At 46.5% G+C, this 19,403-nt stretch overlaps 1 protein-coding gene across 3 annotated transcripts; it reads left to right on the top strand.

Annotated features, from left to right (window-relative positions):
- Positions 1 to 479: 479 nt before the first annotated feature.
- On the top strand, positions 480 to 15,689 carry zc3h4 (zinc finger CCCH-type containing 4). 3 transcript variants are annotated; one of them, XR_004020764.1, is made up of 16 exons: positions 480 to 827; positions 5,206 to 5,503; positions 5,600 to 5,704; positions 5,796 to 6,003; positions 6,304 to 6,455; positions 7,695 to 7,788; positions 8,066 to 8,199; positions 8,301 to 8,411; positions 9,033 to 9,144; positions 9,674 to 9,783; positions 9,956 to 10,425; positions 10,766 to 11,088; positions 11,195 to 11,443; positions 11,842 to 15,336; positions 15,441 to 15,491; positions 15,594 to 15,689. XR_004020764.1 is itself a non-coding variant. In XM_030743841.1 (14 exons), exons 1-14 carry the CDS (start codon positions 748 to 750, stop codon positions 13,527 to 13,529), a joined length of 4,131 nt encoding a protein of 1,376 aa, XP_030599701.1. In that variant the 5' UTR covers positions 480 to 747; the 3' UTR covers positions 13,530 to 15,527. The 3 variants fall into 3 exon arrangements, 2 of the variants coding, with proteins under 2 accessions (XP_030599701.1, XP_030599700.1); XM_030743841.1 differs by lacking the exon at positions 15,594 to 15,689 and having other exon boundaries at positions 10,769 to 11,088; positions 11,842 to 15,527; XM_030743840.1 differs by lacking the exon at positions 15,594 to 15,689 and having other exon boundaries at positions 11,842 to 15,527.
- Positions 15,690 to 19,403: the final 3,714 nt, after the last annotated feature.

The following is a 19,403-nucleotide window of genomic DNA, read 5'->3' as shown; positions in this document are numbered from 1 at the left end:
GAAAGCGTAACTTTTAGTTTCAGCTTCATGACGTGACTCCGCGCAGGACGAGGCATTAATTTTCCCTGGGTAAGGTCTCACACACAGACTGCCACCGGAGAGCTGAGCATTTAAAGACATATCTAAGCTTTATGGTAGAACAGGCCTTAGAAAATTAAAGTACGAGGCTAGAAGCAAAGGTGAGGTGTACACCGACCAGGTGTTTTGTTCACTAACATGAAATATTACAGGAAACATAACACAAAGAACTAAAAACAAAAATGCACTACATGATATTAACTTCAAACGAACAGAAAAACATGCAGATATCTAGCCCGAACTTTTTTTTTTTTTTTTTAAAGAGTACTTTTAAAAGCCTTCCAATAATTTGCTACGATTATTTGGGTCAAGTGCGCCTGCAAGTCAATGTCCAGGCCTCAATTTACCCTGGAATGTGCCGCTCGTTGTTTTCCGTGAGGAGCGTACGTTATTCGTCATGATGTCACTCTCGGAGAGGCCCGCCCCTTTTCTTCTTGGAGAAGACGGTCGGCCATTTTAGGTTCAGCAGTCGTCATTTCACATCGCTACAGTAGGACGGAGAACGTCAGGACTCAATATTTCTCTTACAACTGTAGTGGAGAATTGCCTACTATGAACTGAAACTCTTCCTAAAATCAAAACAAGTAGATCCTAGTGTGAAGTGACGCATAAGCCAGTAGATTTCAGTGTCGAGTTGTAATTTTTTGCACCTCAATGTAGCTAGAGGAAATGGCTGTGGAAAGCATGACTGTCCATCCAAACTCCCCAACTACCAACCACGAACACAACAGTCTCCTGACTGACGAAAGGTCGAGTAATTCTACAGTCATATTTAAATGAAATTATTTATTTGTCCTGTGCTTTTACACAAAAAGCCCGGGGTTTCTTTTTCCTTTTTTTTCTGTCAGAGGGATTAAACTCGCCTTTTCTGGAAAACGAGTACAGAGGTAACGCCATGTTGATACGACAACGCCAACTGGGAGGCCAAAAAAGGCGTCCGGGATAACGCTGCTCCCTGAATTTTATTCCCGTTTATCACAATCAGCGAGCTGCCGACTCGAGCCAGCCCGACTCGAGGAAAAAAATCTGAGGTCGAAACGGCTGATAAATCATACTTCAGCGACCATACTTCACAATTCAGCGGTTGATTACAGCGCCTTGGTTAATTAGTCACCCACTCTTAAAAACCGTTAACTAATAAGATAAATTAATCGCGTGTAACGGTCACGGGGGTTCAAAAAAAAAAAATATATATATATAAAATCAAACTATTCTTTTGCTAACGGTGAGGCCTACATTCAGGCTAGCAGCGTTAGCATGCTAGCTGGTATTGCCAGCGAATGCCGTTGACAACACACGGAGGCTAAGCTAAGGGGGCTAATACTTGTGCTGACTGTAATTTTAAGATCGTCGATACCTCCAGTCACCGCTTTCTTTAATTAATAACCCAGCTTGGAGCTTATTTGATCAGTGTCGTCGATGAACCGGTTCACATTTATTCGCGCACAGCGGTTTATCGCTCCCGCGGCGCTACGCACTTAAAACTGGAGTTAGCCCCTCGTCGTACTGGTCATAAATCAGCGGATTATAGTTCCTTTTCTTAACACGCTTAAATAACCCGAGTTTAATTGTTTTTGAATGTTGATTTTTTTTTAAGGGTAGTTGTGGATGTGTTTTATTTAACATGCCATTTTTTATCCACAGTCGTGCCCACACTGACTCGTCCCCAACACCCCCCAAAACCCCCACCCCACCCTCCCCAAAAATGTGTAAAACGTCTGCAAAGCATCCCAAAAGTGTTTCAAGCCAAACACAAAAGTTCCCTTCTCCACAGTCCCCCAGTTGGCAAAATTTGCTGGTCCCCACTTTCCAAGCCCACCCCCGCCCCCCAAACCAGTACCCCCCCCCCCTCGAAAGGCTAGGGAGAAACTTTTCTTAATTTATTAATTTTTTAAATTTTTCTGTTTTGAGTGCAAAATGTGAAGAAAGCCTGTCACAGTAAGTATTCCCCATTTTAATCATGGCCCTTCTTGCTTATAGAATTGAGTTATGGAGTCAAACACTGAGCTAATAATGTGCCATAATGCATGGTAAACCATTTGATCCGGAATAATCATGTGCTCTGCTAAACTGAGATACTCTCACAGCTGTCTGTTAGGAGGGTGTGTGTGGAGATTTTACACTTTGGCTCTAAATGGAAACTTTGTGGTGTATTTAACATGGAGGACTGATAATGCACAGATCTGGACTTCATTGTGCTTAGCTAATAACTAAGTAAGTAACAGTTTTTCCTCTTCACAGCTCTGTACGGAGAAACTTGTTTTGGTAGCACAGAATGGGGTTTGTTTGCTGTTTAAGTTATTCCCTGAAGCAGCAGGTGGTGTGTGTGTGTGTGTGTGTGTGTGTGTGTGTGTGCGCACACATGTGTGTGTGCAGTATTCCAGCAGTACAGAGAGGCCAGCAGTTTTTGCCCACAGTGGACCCCAGCCACCCCCTATTCACAACAACCTGCCTCCACAATACAGCAAATCCCTGTTCTATGAAAGGGAGCCCTCCCCTGTTACAGGTCTGTGTGTTAGTGTCAGTCATAAAGTAGGGGGCTGATTTGGCGCCTCAGTTTGTGGTGTTTGATTAAAAGCTGATAGCTGTTGGAGGACAAAGAGTCTTACAAAGTGTTTGAGATAAGGTGGCAAAAATGGGCAGGACTGGGGCAGCTGGTGTCTGATACTGGGTGTTTTTCTACATATTCTCGGAGAGGATGAGATGATTTTATTCTGGCTCATGTTCCCAAGCGCCAAATATGAAGACAGATTTTGTTGTTTGTTCTGGATTTTGCGTTACGAGCAAACAGCGGAGAGCTGGATTTTGTCCTGGGAGTGATCCCGGGCTTTATACTCGGGTCTATTTTTAATAAGACAGAGTTTACTAGGTCATCTGTGGACATCTTTGCACTGTACCACCTAAAACTCAGTCAAAGCTGGAACAGCTACTAATGAAAGATGGCCTTGTACTCCTTGAAGCAGGGCCCTGGCAGCTTGAGTCTTGGTAGCAGCCGGGACTTGTGATGGAAGTTAAGATTTGTCCTCAGAGGACTATAAGTTTTCATTCTCGTGCTCCGAGGATGAAATAAGGGAATGAGTTTGTTGCGCTCTCTTTGTTTAAGATATTTGGTGTTTGCAGTGGAGAAATGAAGCTCGGGTTATTAAAGCTGATTAGTTTGCTTCCCCCTGAGAAAGCTGGTGTGCTGAGGATGTGGTGCAGTGCAGAGCGCACACAGTGCAGCTGACATTTTTTCTCAAAGGCAGATCAACTGTCGTCCACCACCTGCTCCATCTCGGCTCACTGTGGGCTCTGAGGAGGACAAAACCTGCCTTTGAGGGTCGGCTCTGAGTGGCAGCAGGCCTCTCAGTGACTCCTGTTCACATCATCCTGAGCTCAGGCCTCTCCTGGCCTGCTGCACACAGTACTTGCCAGCCTTCTTTGGGTATTGGCTTTAGGGGCAGAGATGCAACCTTCTTACTCAAGTAGGGAGGAACTAATATTTTTCTTTGTTACAAAACTTTATGTCAACATTTTATGATGTGTATCTTGTGCAATTTTGACGTAATAGAGTGCCTTAGGGATTTTTTCTTTTGTAGGCGGGCCCAGAAGTTGGCATTGACGTCTCCCCTCAGCAAAAAGCCAGTGCGAGTTTTCCATAGGCTTTTCAAAATAAGATCTGCAGGAAATAATAAATGAAGTGATAAATGTGTGTAACACACTAAATCAGTCCTGAGTTTTAGGACTCATTCTGGCAACACTCTGTTGACAGATGGCCAAACAGAGCTGTCTCTGTTATTTCTGTCTCTGCACCAGATAAATGTGCTTCATATGAGGAGTTCAAGCACAATAAAAAATCAAATGAGGCCTTTAGGTTATGTTTACTTCCAGCTCATTTTACTCTGGCAGTGTTCCAGGTGTTGGGACCAAAATGTGTGTGCATACAGGCACGAACACCTGCCAGAGTGCTCAGACTTCCTCTGTGGTAACTCCTGCTGCAGTCGGTGTCTCCGTGATCACATTCTGTCTGCGTGGTAGCGCACACACAGACAGGCTCACGGGGAGAAAACACACCAGCACTGCTGTCGTGGGTGTTAATAACAGGAGCGCAGTATTACATATGCACCCGACCTAATTTGAAGGCTAAAACTGTGCATGCAAGTCGCGTTGTATTCCTACGGAAAGGTGTGAACGCTGCTTTTGAAAGCCATGCACATGATGTTGAAGGTTTGCATTGAATTCACAGTTTTTGTGTATTTGAATTCACCGTTGGGCGTGTTTTTATCTGTCCTGCTGTTTGAGTGACCTAGAAAATAATCAGCTGTGCAGCCTGAGCTGGGGGCATAAAATATAAGGAGACTGCAGCAGAGTGTGAGTTTTGTTCTGATTAGTGTCTCTTATCTTCAGTGAGATGTCGTATTCCTCCCAGCGTGTGCACAAAGTGGTGTGTTTGACATTTTGCCTTCAGCTGTGTTAAACATTCAGCTTTGGCTCATTCTGAAGGCGCTTCCAGGCATTGTGGGGATGCATGTGAAGTAATGGAGCCTGATAAATGGTGCTTTGAGCAGCTAACTTCTAAAGTTTAATATCAGCCTGTCGTAGAGCCCAGCTCCTGCAGTTAAATTCACATTTACCCATCCAACAGTGTGACCGTTCCCCGGCAGAAAGCAGCACATGCTGCACAATAAAACTTAGAGTTGTGGATTAGGCACCGAGACCCCCCCCCCCCCAAAACAAACAAACAAACAAAAAACAACCCACCTCCTCCAACTCTTCCGGCGTGCACAGCTGAGGGGCATCATCTCTCCTGCATGTCCTGTATCTGCCCCAGGGTCTCCTCCAACAACATATCGTCCTTGTGAACTTTAAAATCCGATATTGTGACAGCTCTACTGTTAAAAAAAAAGGTAAAATCTCTGATATTAGCAGCATATCGGGATGGATTACTTCAGTATGTTAAACTGTCAGCGTTACCGAGCCTCTGTACTCATTTTCAGTGTGATTTATATATAAATCCATTTTAGGCTCATTAAATCGGTTCCTCTTGGTTTGTATCATTTTGTTACATGTTTATCATTTTAAAATTATGCAGTCAAAAACATTAAAGATGGCTGGCAGACTAAGATGGCGCTTTCTTTTCATATGCAGGCCGGAGGATGGAGAGCTGGAGGAGGGTGAGTTGGAAGACGATGGGGGAGAAATGGAGGAGGAGGAAATGGCTGGAGGTGCGTCAGCAGCAGGAGCGGGTGGAGATGGTGACGAAGGGGGTGGAGGAGGAGGCGAAGCAGGCGGCGAAGGGGCAGCAGAGAGGCCTCGGCGAAGTAGGGAGCGCCACGCTAGCAGCGATTCGGACGACGAGAGATCCCACCGACGTAAGAGGAAGCGGAAGAAGGAGCGGGAAAGGGAAAAGAGGAGGTCCAAGAAGAAACGCAAGTCACGACATAAAGTGAGAATTGTGGTTAATGCAGAAATGAAAACACACACTTTATTCTGGCTTTACCCTAAAATGTGAACCTGTGTCCGGTTCTCTCGTTTTCTCCAGCGTCACGCGTCCTCAGATGACGACCACTCAGACTACAGCGATGAGTCGGACTACAGTCCCAGTGAGAAGAGGAAGTATAGAGAGTACAGCCCCCAGTATGCTACTGTAAGTCTGAGCAGGAAAAGGTCCCCCACACTCATGATAACGTGAACATTGCGAAGTGTTCTCGATTTATCGATATCTGATCTGTCTCTAGCCTCACGGGAGCTACGGCGGCTCAAAGAAGGGCGGTTACATGAAGATGGACAAACAGGGCTACGGAGGCTACGATGACTATGAAGATGACAACTACGAGGGGGAGGAAGAGGAAGACATGGGTGACGATGACTACGATGACTTCACCAAGGAACTCAACCAGTACCGCAAGGCCAAGGAGGGAGGAGGCGGCGGCCGCGGAGGACGAGGTGGGTCCACGGCAGCTGGAAAAATAGACTTTTTAAACACATCCTGCTGTATGCTGAATATTTGTTCAGCTGAGAAATGATCCAGTTTCTTAACGAGGCCAAACACAGAAAAATCACACCTGAGATCAACATTGTGATCAGGCCCTCTGTCTTATCTGAGCCAAATTAAAACAGTTCAGTTCAATTTGCACATGTGGACAGACCGGTCTCTCTTATCAGTCCAAATTTCACAGATAAGTTGCTCCTGCCTCTGTAGCTCATTCTTACCTCACTTCTCTCTTTGTCTCTGCCCCTCTGCAGGGGGCAAAGGTCGTATGAAGAGCCAGCGAGGCCGTGGATTAATGAGAGGAGGGAGGAGGGGAAGAGGAGGAGGCAGAGGAAGAGGAGGGCGAGGTGGAGGAGGAAAGATGGGGGGAGACGATGATGGAGATGGCTACGGAGATGACCTAGAGGTGAAGATTAAACCCGTTCTTTTTTGCTTGGGTCAAAGGTTAGAAAGAAAATTTTCCTTTATTTCCTGTTTTTGTGTATGTGCGCAGTTGTTTAGATATATTGGAGGCGTTCCAGTAAACAAAAACCACGTGGAGCGATCGTTTCCATCACAGAGCAAGTCTGATCCTGGTGAAACAAACACGCAGCATCTGTGCTGCTTCTGGATGATCCTCACTTGTTGTCCAGCACTGAGATCGAGTGTGTTGGTGGTCTGCAAACTAATGATCTGTGTTATTTTCCTGTTCTCTCAACAATGAAGTACTTTCACAGTAGTCAGATCTGCTGCTGTGGTTCTCAGGAAAAAATACTGTGTTAAAACTTGAATGTAATTTCTGTGTATACCGTATTTTTCGGACTATACGTCGCTCCGGAGTATAGGTCGCACCAGCCAAAAAATGCATAATAAAGAAGAAAAAACATATATAGGTCGCACTGGACTATAAGTCGCACTTTTTTTGGGGGGGGGTTGATATAATCCGAGACCCAGAGCAGAAATTCCATCTTGAACGGCAATTTAAAATAATAATGGATTAAAGAACAGGACGAACACGGTTACGCCTACGTTACGCTAACGTAACACATTCAGCTACATGACGCACAACAAACACGTGTTCGGTATGTTAACGTAACATTAAGTTATTCAGATAACCATAGCATAAAGAACATACTAACAAGTTAACCAAACCATCAATCCATTGAATTCTTCATCCTCGGTGTCACTTCTAAACAACTCCGTACACTCCGTAGACGAAGCGCCGCTTCCTCTTCTGTGTCGCGTTAGTCAGACTCGTCGTCAGCTGCAGTTCCAATTATTCCAGCCTTTCTGAATCCCAACAGGACGGTTTGTCACTGAAGCCCATGTTTTCTTGATCCATCCAATGACTTCCAGGAAAGTTGGGTGGCGCATTCTCCCAGTTGCCGTTAAGCTGTGCTCTCCATCCATCATCCACTGCGCCCACAGGTTACGCAAGACTGCCTTAAAGCTGCAGTTCACGGAGATGTCAAGTGGCTGGAGTATTTTGGTTCATGTGTTATAAATGTCACATATACGTCGCTCCGGAGTATAGGTCGCACCCCCAGCCAAACTATGAAAAAAAGTGCGACTTATACTCCGGAAAATACGGTAACCAGCAGCCTCGCTCTATGGCCGCACTTTCTCTGAAGCTTATTCAGACTTGTTTGGAATTCATTCCTTACAGTATGGAGATGATGACTATGACATGGGGGACGATGACTACGATGACTACTCCAAAGAACTGAATCAGTACAAGAAGTCCAAAGACCGAGGCAGAGGTTTGTTTTCATCTCTTTCTTCCAGAAATGTAAAGTCTTATTGAAATTGGACCTTTTTAAAATTTTCAGTCATATGTTAAAGTGGTTTGTTTCAGTGAGGGGGTGAACCAAAGGGCCGCATTAAGTCCCAGGCTAAGATAACTAAGGATTATTAGGAATGCTGGGTTATGTAAAATAGGTCCTGTTTCTTTAAGCTTTGTTAGTGATGCACTAGCCAGCGTGAATTACCTGTACTGGCCAAAATTTCACTCACGCTGTCTATTAATTTCTTCACCAGGTGGTAAAGGAGGCCGCGGGCGAGGCAGAGGTAAAGGAGGGCGGGGTATGATCCGCGGAGCAAAGGGTCGCAACAGAGGGCGAGGAAGAGGAGACATGGGGCACGATGATGACAACGGAGACATGGACAACGGGGTGAGAGTGATTTTTATGAGATCAGTGTCCCGTAACAAACTGGACGGTCTAAATGTAGTTGGAGCTGATGTGTATTTGCTGATTGTGTGTGTCTGATTCAGGATGGTGGCTGTGATGGTCCAGGACCAGGGAGGAGGAATCAGAATGAAAAGCACCAGGATAAGAAGGGAAAGGCCATCTGCAAGTACTACATCGAGGGGAGATGCACTTGGGTAGGATGGCACAAATATTTGGTGTTCTTGTGTACAGTGTGACTCACAGTTTGGACTAAATAAAGTTTTTTAAAAAATGTAAATTACAAGATTTCAGGCTGCTTATCGCTTCATTAATATTCACTGTTCAAAAAAATTAAAGGAACACTTTTGAATCAGAGTTCAGCATCAGTCAGGTAAACCTCAGTGATACTGATGGGGTCAGGTAAGTATCAGAGGGGGTGTTCATCAGTTTCAGCTGCTCAGGTGTTCATGACATTAACGACAGGTGCACTAGAGGGGCAACAATGAGACAACCCCCCCCAAACAGGAATGGTTTCACAGCTGGAGGACACTCACATTTTTTCCTCCTCATCTTTTCTCACTGTTTTTCACTCGTTTTGCATTTGGCTAGGGTCAGAGTATTTCGGTACTCTTATGATATTACATACAGTTTTAGAAACCAATCTAAAACCGCCCATGCTGTTTAGCACACTAGCTACCCCTGAAACCAGATAGGTGTTTAAACATGCTAAAAATACAGCTTTCCTCTGTGCTGGTGCCAGTAATCTAGCAGAATCTCAGACCTGCCGTCCGTGCGCTCTGTGGAGATTATAATGGACCCTTTTTTCCAACCACCAGGGCGATCACTGCAACTTCAGCCACGACATTGAGCTGCCGAAGAAGAAGGAGTTGTGCAAGTTCTACATCACTGGATTCTGCGCCCGAGCCGACCACTGTCCTTACATGCATGATATCCTTTATTATACGCGGAGAGCCTCTATCAGAATGGGTAGTCTGGGGATATGGAGCAGGAACTGCTTTTCCAATCCAATCAATCTCTGACTAGAAAGAATTAAAAGCAAAGCCAGTACAAAGTTACATAAGTGAAATCCATCCAGGGCTTACAGCAGTTTATTGCTGGCAGCCCACCAGGCCTGCGGTGACCTTTGCTCCATATATGCACTGAGGGAGTCTTAAGATAAGAGCTCCAACCGTTATCTAGTCTAATTTTCCCCGTCACCTTTTTACACACAGAGTATAAAGAAGTTTAGAAAAGTGAACTAGCAAAATATTATTTATTAGTTTAACCTGTTCAGCTGGTTTCCATTCATTTATATATCTATTGATCAGGGTAATTTACCGCTGTATGTGAGCGAGGTTAAATATGATACAGTGCTGTATGACCTGAGTACCCTTTGTCTAATAACTATGTTAGCATAACTGATAATGTGGCTTGCATTTATGTTTTGGTGAGTGTTCCTCCTTGACTCCCGTGTTACGTGAATTCCCCTGTAAGCTGTTCCACACCACAGGGAAGTGTGTCAATGGTGACGAGTGCATGTTTTCCCATGAGGAACTCAACGATGACACCCGGGAGCTGCTGAACAAGGTGGGATCCTCCAACCCTGAAGCTACCCCGTTTATTTTCTCTAAACTCTGGAGATAATTGAAACATTATATTTTCAAACCTCCAAACTTTAATTTCTGCAGGCTGTTATAGTTTTTACTGCAGTTGTGTTTTTTAAGATTCGCCTAGCAGAGTATTTTTCTTTGTTTTGTAGATGCTGGCAGAGGACGCAGAGGCTGGAGCTGAGGATGAGAAGGAGGTGGAGGAACTGAAGAAGCAGGGAATTAACCCACTCCCTAAACCCCCTCCTGGAGTCGGCCTCCTCCCCACCCCTCCTCGGCCCATTCCTGTTGAAACCAACACAGGCGGTGGGGATTTTGGTGGGGCTGCGGCCGGTGACTTTGGGGGTCTTCCTGGACCTAATCAGGTGCCTATTGCCATCAAAGGTCCCCCAGGACCGGGGCCTGTCCCTGGCCCTAATCCTTGTGCTGGTCCACCTGTCCACGGTCCCGATGGAAGTCCCTTCCAAGGTGGGCCGCCAAATCCCACTGGCCCTCCCCCGCCCCACATGGGTCCCCCACCTCCTGCTGGAGGAGGGGGAGGTGGCATGGGGAAGAAGATCCCCTCACTGTTTGAGATTAAAGTTCAGCCCACAGGACAGCTGGCTCAGAAACTGGCGGTCAGGTAAGAGATCAGAAATGCAAAGAATTTTCCACATCCTCACTCTCTGTAGGGAAATCAAGTTCTCAGTTTTAGGAATGCAGGAATACTCTTGGAGGTTTTAACTGTGCAGACGTGGAAAATTGTTCTGAACACTGGTGAAATTTCTCTCTGTATTCACCTGTATTCAGCTCCCAAACCTGCAGGCCAGGAGTGTTCAGTAATTATTGGTGTAGTTTGTCAGCACATCTGTGAAAATGCAGCAGCAGCAGAGAGAATGAGGCCCAGCAGGAACCAATATCTGAAATGTGATTAACTGTAAAGTGTTTGGCCGAGTTGTAAACCCCTCTCCCTTTTGCATTAGAAGCCAGGCTCCCAGTAGCAATCAGGGTCAGACCGCAGCACCTGGACCCCAGGGGCCCCCGGGAGCCCCGCCTACCCGATTCCCTCCGCCTCCAGGTATGATGTCCCCTGACGTGCAGAACATGGGCCCCAACATTGGAATGAACCAGGGCCCCCCCAACATGGGACCTGGTGGACCGCCCATGATGGGAGGATTTCCACCTGGTGAAGGCCCTCCACATGGAGGTGCTGTACCTCCGGGTCCTCCTCAGGGAGGAGGAAACTTCTACAATAACTTCTACAATCAGCAGGAGGGTGTGAAGATGGAGGGAGTGGTGCAAGAAGGTGAGAGTAAATTTCAGACAATTTTAAAATGAATATCAAAGTAGAGTTAGAGCGTCAGTCGACGGTGGCTTTTAAACTCACGAGAACACGGTCTGTTCCCCATCAGGTGACAGTTTCCAGGGTTTTTCCAGCATGGACGAGAGAGGAGGTGCAGGAAATTTTGGGAATCAGTCAGGTGGCCAGGAAGGCTCTGCTAATGGAGCCGCAGCCAATCAGGGAGGGATCTCTGTGCCTGATTTTCTGCCTCCAGCTCAGCGCGTCCTCTTCATGAGGATCCAACAGAAGCAGCAAGAGGAAGAGGAAAGAGCTCGCAGGATGGCCGAGGGAGGAGCCGAAAAGAGCAGAGACGCTGAAGGTAGAGGAAAAGCATCTGCTTCTCTCTGTGTGAACATGTCCCTGTGGCTCAGGGAGTCGTAGCATCCTAAAGTATTCCCTGAAATTTTGAATCATCTGATTTAAAAAAAAATCTAATTTATGCAACTGCTTCATGTTCTCACTGTCATCTGGTATGTAACACACTACAGTCACCAAAAGGTGGCGGTAATACGCCTATAAGGTGTCTGCTTACTACCATCAAACAACAGAAATGCAACAAGAACGTGTTCCTGCTGTGGAGGCCAGGGTGAGATTAGAGGTTACTGTACGAACAGGAGGAACCTGCAGAGCCAAGGACAGCTTCAGATTAAAAATACTGTGTGTAACAGCTGTGAGAATTCAGACTTAACCAAGACATCAAACTCCTTCTTTCCCTAGGTGACTCAGGGAACTGGTACTCCAGTGAGGATGAGGACGGTGGTGGTAGCGTGACCTCCATCTTGAAGACACTCCGTCAGCAGACCCAGGCTCCTCAAAAATCAGACGGACATCCGAGCGACCCGCGTCTCCAGAAGGCCTCCCCCTCCCACCCTCCCGCTCGCCCAGCAGACCCCCGCTTGGCTCGGGACCCACGCTTGGCTCGTGCTGCTGAGTCGGCTCAAATCTCTGACCCCATCCACTCCACGCTAGCTCCATCTTCCTCTGGACCACCTGCAGACCCCAGGCTAGCTAGGCTAGCTGCTGCTGCCTCAGCAGGATCCACCTCGCACTCGCCTCCTGCTTCTAAGCCAGAACCTCCTCTGGTCTACAAGCCTCCTCCGCTTACAACCCCAGCAGTGGAAGAGGAGGAGACGGAGCGGGTTCTACGGGACAAGCCCGTGCCGATTCCTCTGGACCCGCTCATGGGCATGGCTCTGAAAGACCCACGTTCCCAGTTGCAGCAGTTCAGTCACATCAAGAAGGATATTGTTCTCCACATGCCAGCCTTCGCCAAAACCATCACGTGGTCACCTGAAGATCTGCTTCCGCTCCCTATCCCCAAGCAGGACCTCCTTCCTCTCCCCCCAGGCATCCCTCCTGTGTCCTCCCTTGACTCACGTCTGTCCCGCACTCAGCAACAGCTCCACACGTCACTCCCTCACTCACAGCCTCCTTCCATACAACCTCCTCCTTCCTTAGACCCCCCTGCTCCCGCCTCCTCGTCTTCCTCCCTCCCAGACTTTGAACTTCTGTCACGCATCCTGAAGACCGTTAACTCCAGCACATCCCAGACTTCTTCCCCTCCTCATTTACCCACCCCTCCTACCACTATGCCAGCGCTGGCTCAACCTCAGTCCATGCCTGCAGCTTCTGCAGAAAAGCCTGTTGACCCCCGTGTTGCCCGCAAAGTCCCCTCTGACCCTCGTCTCCAGCCACAGAAGTCAGCACTGAAGCAGCCATCCGAGCCCGTGCCCCCTCCCTCCACATCTCCCACACCAACATCTAGTTCCTCTCCACCTGCCATCGCTCCCTATGACCCAAGGTTGCTCTCCTCCGTTGGGGCAGGGCGCAGTGTGGGGGCCGGGGCACCAGGGGGAGCCAGTGTGCTGAGCAGCATTAGTCTGTATGACCCTCGGACTAGCAAACCAGGCAGCCCTGGTACCAGCAGTGGCTCTAACAACTCCCCCAACTCAGCTAGCCAGACTGAGTCCAAACCCAGCGACCCCCCAACGAGTAAACCTAAATCCAAGGAGCCCCTCTTTGTTCGGAAGTCTGCATTGGACCAACCAGAGCCAGAGAAAAGTGGAGAGCAGGGGACGGATCGATACAACAGCTATAACAGGCCCCGGCCCAAGCCTGCGCCCTCACCTAACTCCACAGCTCAAGGGGGGGCTGCTGCAGCTGGAGTGGCCCCAGCTGGAGGTCAGGGTGCTGCTGGAGACCAGGGGCCTGCAGGGGTCCATAACCTACCAGTGTCCTCTTTATTTGGTGTTGTGAAGCAGGCCGCTAAGCCCGGCGGGACAAGCAGCCCCTTTGGGGGAAACAGCCCAGCACAGTCTGATCAGGCGGCCGCGGAGCAGGACAACGGCTCCCTGAAGGAGGTCTTCAAAGGCTTTGACCCCACAGCCTCCCCCTTCTGCCAGTGACACTGATCCTGGGGGGGTGGCTGCCGTGGGTTCTGGACGCTGAACATATCGGTGAAAAACAGAGAGACACACATGCACTGCGGAAACTGCCTGTAAGACACATTTTTGATAGCTAATTGGCAGCAGACATATTTCATGCACACACAAACACACTTAACCAGTGTTTCAGATTCTATGAAAGACTCTCGGGTAGCGGGAAAGAGTTTAAAATTAAATGTCTATTTTAAACAAACGTATTGATGTATAAATAGATGTATCCTCTTCATCTCAGTGCTAATGAAACGATTATCCCCACAGCATCAGGACACATTTATATGAAGTGAGCCTTTAAACTGGTTTAAATCTTTTTATTTAAGTTTCTCATTTCCTTTTGTAATTCTTCTCATCTTAAAGCTGATGTGCTCGTGTACATATGCATATTTTTGGGTTAGTTACAGTTGGCTGTGCTCTTTGTAACAAATTAAAAGCTATTTTTTTCTCTGATTTTTCCAACGATATTTTGCTTTTTTTTGGCGTTTCTTTGATCAGAATCAAGAGCTCTGAGGCAACTTCCTGCCTCCATATCACTGCCTTTGCTTCCACTGTCCTCCGTCTTCCTGCTACCAGCCTTTGAGTTATATCAGACTAACGCATGTATTTTGTTTCTCTCCATGTTACATTTTTTTTTTTTTTTACAGAAACAACTAAAAAGGTCTGAATCTTTATTCTGCCTGATGGCTTTTACGTCTTTGCACTGTCAGCTTGTATTTATACCTTCAGCTGTTCGTGTACAGCTCCATTTCAGGTGACAGGCTCCATAACCACTACGCAGATGTTGCTCCTTCCCCCTCGTTCACACAGATATTGCCTTTACTCCGGTCTCGTTGCTGCGAGGAGAAAAAGAACGTTTGGTTTTATCGGTTTGTGAAAACGGAGAGCGTCTAAGCTCCAGTTTCTGTAGCTTTAAGGTGGAGAAAAAGCAGGAAGTGTGTGTAGCTGCTCAGACTGATGACGGGCTCCATCACTTTGCTCTCCACTGGCACATTCAGGTAGCGGTTAGCTATCCATGGGATCATGTTCTTTTACCTCTGCTGCCAAAACAGGTTTGGTCGGAGTTATTTCCATTTATTTGCTCCTGATTAGAGTCGAATTAAGTCGTCCTGTTGGTTTCTTTTATAACCCGTTTTGCTGCCTTGGGGTATCAATTTGAGAAGCTTGGCTGATGGCACCATGACAATCATAAACTACGTTTGGACCTAAAATTAAATTAATGTGTAAGTCTTGCATTTATCTGTACTTCCTGTGCTTTTAATCTGAACCATGCCATCCAAAAACAAAAGCATTTAACACAAACTGAAACTGTTTGCAGTGCACGCCTAACGGTTTGGACTCGCCGTTTGGGTGAGAGTCTGAGTCCTTTAAACGGCGAGTCCAGCGTGTGAATCGGGCCGAGGGAAAGCAGTTGTTCCTGTTTGTTACGCGAAGGCAGCGGTTTAGTTGCCGGCCTCGTTGGTGAACCTGTAGCCGCGCGGTCAGTGTGGAGGTTTCACGCGGTTTTGTCCTCCTGAAGGTGAAGATTGTACAACAGCTCTCAGGATCGCCGTCGTCCGTCTCGTGTTTAAATGGTGATTGGTTTTAATTTATTTTTTATACCTGGATAAATAAACGTCTTCATTTTGTATGTCAGAGATTACCACCCGCCTCAGTGGGACGCAGGCACTCTGCCGCAGTCAGAGGAGATCAGAGATGTTTATATCGGCATTTGGTTTCTGATGATGATGATTCGCTGTGATCTCCCTGTCAGGAGGCTGAGTGCCAGCTACAGCAGGTGTGAAAGTCCTTTGTTTTTTCCCTTCATGGCTCTGTTGTTGTTTTTGTATATTTTATTGTTGTTTGTTTTTCCCTCACTTTGTAAATTTGATCTGTATCCAGTTCCTGTCTTGGAGGAGTGGAGTTTTCTAACTGTACACTGTAGGTGAGGTTGTAAGTATTTAAATAAAATTAATACATGATCAATCAGTTACAAGTGTTTCCTGTTTTTGTTACCTCGATGATTAATTTGACCCATTTTGTGTGCTTTTGAAGTCCCGATTGTTGAGCTGCTGAAGGGCGTGACTGCTGAGCCGATCTTTTTGTTCTGATGAACTATCTGCTGACTGAGATCCCACACGTATCCGTCACAAGCAGGCGTTCTGCTCTCGGGTTTCTTGATATCGTTCTCCCGTATGTTTAGACCCGGACCGTGCGGTTCTCGGCTCGGCCCCTGTGGATTTGGATCAGTACCTCAGCAGCACGCAGCCTGTTTCCTGGTTAACAACGATCCTCTGCTGACTTGCTTCCTGCTACCCTCCCATCCTGCAGCACTGGCTCCAGGAAGACGAGTTATTCATCCCGAACCTCAAAGGTTTCCTTATTGCACACGTGAATGCACGTGCTCTCCACTGCCAGCACGGTGCTGCACGTTGTGCCTGCCTGTGACCTTCAGCACAGCTGCTGTTTATCATGAAGTGAAACTAATTTGATGTGCGACGTGCAGGATTGTTGTTTGTGTTGTCACAGACTGGAAAATGGCACAATGCAGTGCAGAACAGCGAGGTTCTAATAATTAAAGCTTATTAAGTCTGAGATCAAATAAATGATTCCACATCCAAGGTGTGCAGATCTGTCAGGACCTGAGGCAACAGAGGAGGGTACAGTCACAGTAAAAAGCACCTACACCCTCTTTAAATTCTAATGTTTTACATATCAGGACACCAAATTGTCTTAAAATGAGGTAAACACAAAACATGACAAATATTTAACAGAAATCAGAGGGTAGTGACCACGAGTCATACACTGCTTTATCAGGGTATTTTACTGTGGTTTGAGTCTACTGTATAGACTCTAGTAATTTACTACACAGCAGTGAATTCATTATGTAGTCTTCTATCCAATCATGAGAAAAATAAGTTTTTATTACAGGATCTTATGCAGTCCTGTGAAAGCTAAGTACATCCTCACTGCTTCCATGAGGAGTGAAGAGGATGAGAAGCATCCGGGCGCTGATAATCAACATGTGTGAGCACCTATAAAAGCAGATGTTTTGGCAGTTCGCTGGTCTGAAGCGTTCAGGTGTGTTAGCACGATGCCAGCGAGGAAAGATGTCACCAGTGATCTCAGAGAAGTAATGGTTGCTGCCCCTCAGTCTAGGAAGGGCTGTAAGGTCATTTCCAGACAAAATGAAGTCCATCATTCAAGAGGAGAGGACATCCCAGCAGATTCACCCTGAGGTCAGACCCTCAGAGAAACTGCAAAGAAAAAAAAAACCCTACTCTGCAGGCCTCAGCATGATAAATGTTGAGGTTCATGACAGCACAGTTAGAAAAAGACTGAGTGAGTCTGGTTTGTTTGGAAGGGCTGCAGGAGAAAACCTCTTCTCTCTAAAACATGGCAGGTTTGCAAAGCTGCATCTGAACAAACTATAAGGTGGCTGCATCAATGTCCTCTGGACAGATGAGACAAAGTGGAGATGTTTGACCACAATGCACATCAGCACAAACACCTCAGACTGGCTGACAGCACGGTGCTGGAGGAGTGATGGTTTGTGCGGCAGCCTGCAGTCACTGAGGGGACCGTGAACTCCTCTGTGGACCAGCGTATTCCAGAGTCAGTCTGAGAGCTGAAGCAGCAGCACCCTGATCCCGAGGCAGAACATTTTAGAGGTTAAAATTAATGATTTTTCATTATTGATAATAACACTCAGTTCACAGAACATTTAAACCATTTTATTGTTTTACCAGAAAAAAATCAGTTTATGATGTTTACAGATAAGACTGTCATGATTTACTGAGTCTCCTCAATGAAGACCACCCTGATTGCTTCATTTATCTCTGACTTCAGTCTTTCTTAATTTGGTCAAACTGATCAGCACATGAAGCCCGAGAAGGCTGAGGAGCCCGAGGAGTCTGTGGTGCAGAGGTTTGTTGAAACTTGTGACATGAACTACTTTCCGTTTCATTGTCGTATTTATTCTTAACTTCTCCCTTTTCTTATTTTGAGCCCATGTAAAATTATTAAAAAACAAAGAAGAAAGTTCACATTTTCAGCCATAAAAACTAAATAGAAACCAGTAAACCCAGTCTGGAAACTGCACCGAATGGAAAGTTTCAGCAGTTTTCCAGACGAGCTTCATGGGATTGAATCTGGTGACACTCTTCTGAGGACGACTCAGGGAGCCGTTTCTGGAAATACGCTGACACACGCCTCGTAGCACGATGCATTATTGTTTGGTATCCCTCTGAGTGTAGATGGCCTGTACTCATAATTCAATTCAATTCAATTCAATTTTATTTATATAGCGCCAAATCACAACAAACTGTCGCCTCAAGGCGCTTTGTATTGTGGGTAAAGACCCTACAATAATACAGAGAAACTCATACTGGTGTTTTCCCAGAGTTCCCCTGCCCTGGGCTCAGTGTATCTGTCATTAGTAATCTGCTTAGCTGCCTGTTCAGGGAAACTACCTGCGGTGAGTGTATATTTAGAAGATCTGATCCTCTTAGAGGATGACTTCAGCTTGGATTTGGAGCCTCGGCGCTCCCGGTGCCGGTCCTGTGTGTGAAGGGTGACGCTGACTGGGAACTTTCAGTCTCCGTTCGCAGGATCTGTTACATCTCTCTCATTTGTGCCTGTCCGTCTCACCATCCCGGGAGTCACTGGAAAAAATTCCCACATGCTGCACGTTGAAGAGAAGAGGACAGAAGTTAAAGCACTAAAGAGATTTATTGCACCCAGAAGACCGGCAATTACTATTAAAGACCTCCTTTGCTTAAACAATTAACCAACTAATCTCATCATCTGTGTCAAATAAAAGTAAAGAACATTGTTTTCCTGTGGTCGTTTTCTCTCCCAGGCGCCCACGCTCTGCAGAGGGAGTCTGTCTGTCTGTCTCTGTCAGCTGATTCAGATAAGAGCGTCTGTGGATGCCAGAAATACACAAATATGAAGTCCCGCCTCTCATTTCTTCCCTGTCTTTGTCTTCTGATGCTGGGACAGCCGAGCTGATATTTAGACCTGCAGGATGTGTTTCTGAAGCCTGTGACCTGCAGCAGAGCCAGCTCTCAGGCCACGCTCCTCTTTATAATTTTATATAGCAAAGCAAGCACCACGTACATGTTTGTGCTGTGACTTCATTACTCTTAGTAGCACACAGTCGTAGCTTTCATTCTGGATAAAAACCTCAGATGCTGCATTTTATTAAGTTAAATAACAGATAATTGGTTGTCATAAACAAGCACTATCAAGAGTTACATGCTGGCGTCATGCTGCATATTCCAAATGTAATATAAAGGTCACCAACCAAAAATGCACAAACCTGGAACCACGTCACTGCCAGCTGATTGAAAAATGCTAAATTTATTCAAGAACAACGCTGAACTGCCTTCGCAGTGACCTCAGTGCTCTCTGTGGACGGTGCGTTGGGCCAAACTGTGTGTGAGCCATGAATCTGCACTGCACATGTCACAAACTGGCAGCGTGCCTCAGCAAAGCGCACCTGGTGCTTTGCAGCCAATTAATTTCCAGCTGAGTTTAACACCTCTATTTTCTGCAAGCTTCAGCTGTTTTGATATATTTTTGTCTGCAGTAATTAAAAGTCTGTAAATGTAACTCCAGACCAGTCTGCTGCCAAAAAACACCACCAACTCCACCCATCTGGTGCTCCAACTGATTCTGTCAGAAGAAGTGAATGTACAGCTAAACCCAGCGAGCTTCACGCGGCCTCTCGTGACGTCAGACGATCCAAAGAACAAATGATTTCTGAGAGGCTGCAGAGAGAAGTGTCTGCAGTGTTCACTGTGGCCTTCAGCTGCAGAGCTTCTGATGAATAGATCAGCAGTGTGAGGTTGACATGAACAA

This window comes from Archocentrus centrarchus, chromosome 13 (assembly GCF_007364275.1).
Source record: "Archocentrus centrarchus isolate MPI-CPG fArcCen1 chromosome 13, fArcCen1, whole genome shotgun sequence".
In the NCBI taxonomy this organism is placed as follows: Eukaryota; Metazoa; Chordata; class Actinopteri; order Cichliformes; family Cichlidae; genus Archocentrus; species Archocentrus centrarchus.
This window is presented reverse-complemented; position numbering and strand designations above follow the sequence as displayed.

Bases quoted from the DNA above. Each gene is read 5' to 3' on its own strand.
- zc3h4 (XM_030743840.1), top strand. From the start codon at position 748: ATGGCTGTGGAAAGCATGACTGTCCATCCAAACTCCCCAACTACCAAC. The intron at 828-5,205 runs GTCGAGTAATTC...TTTCATATGCAG, and splicing joins AGTCTCCTGACTGACGAAAG to GCCGGAGGATGGAGAGCTGG. The intron at 5,504-5,599 runs GTGAGAATTGTG...CGTTTTCTCCAG, and splicing joins AACGCAAGTCACGACATAAA to CGTCACGCGTCCTCAGATGA.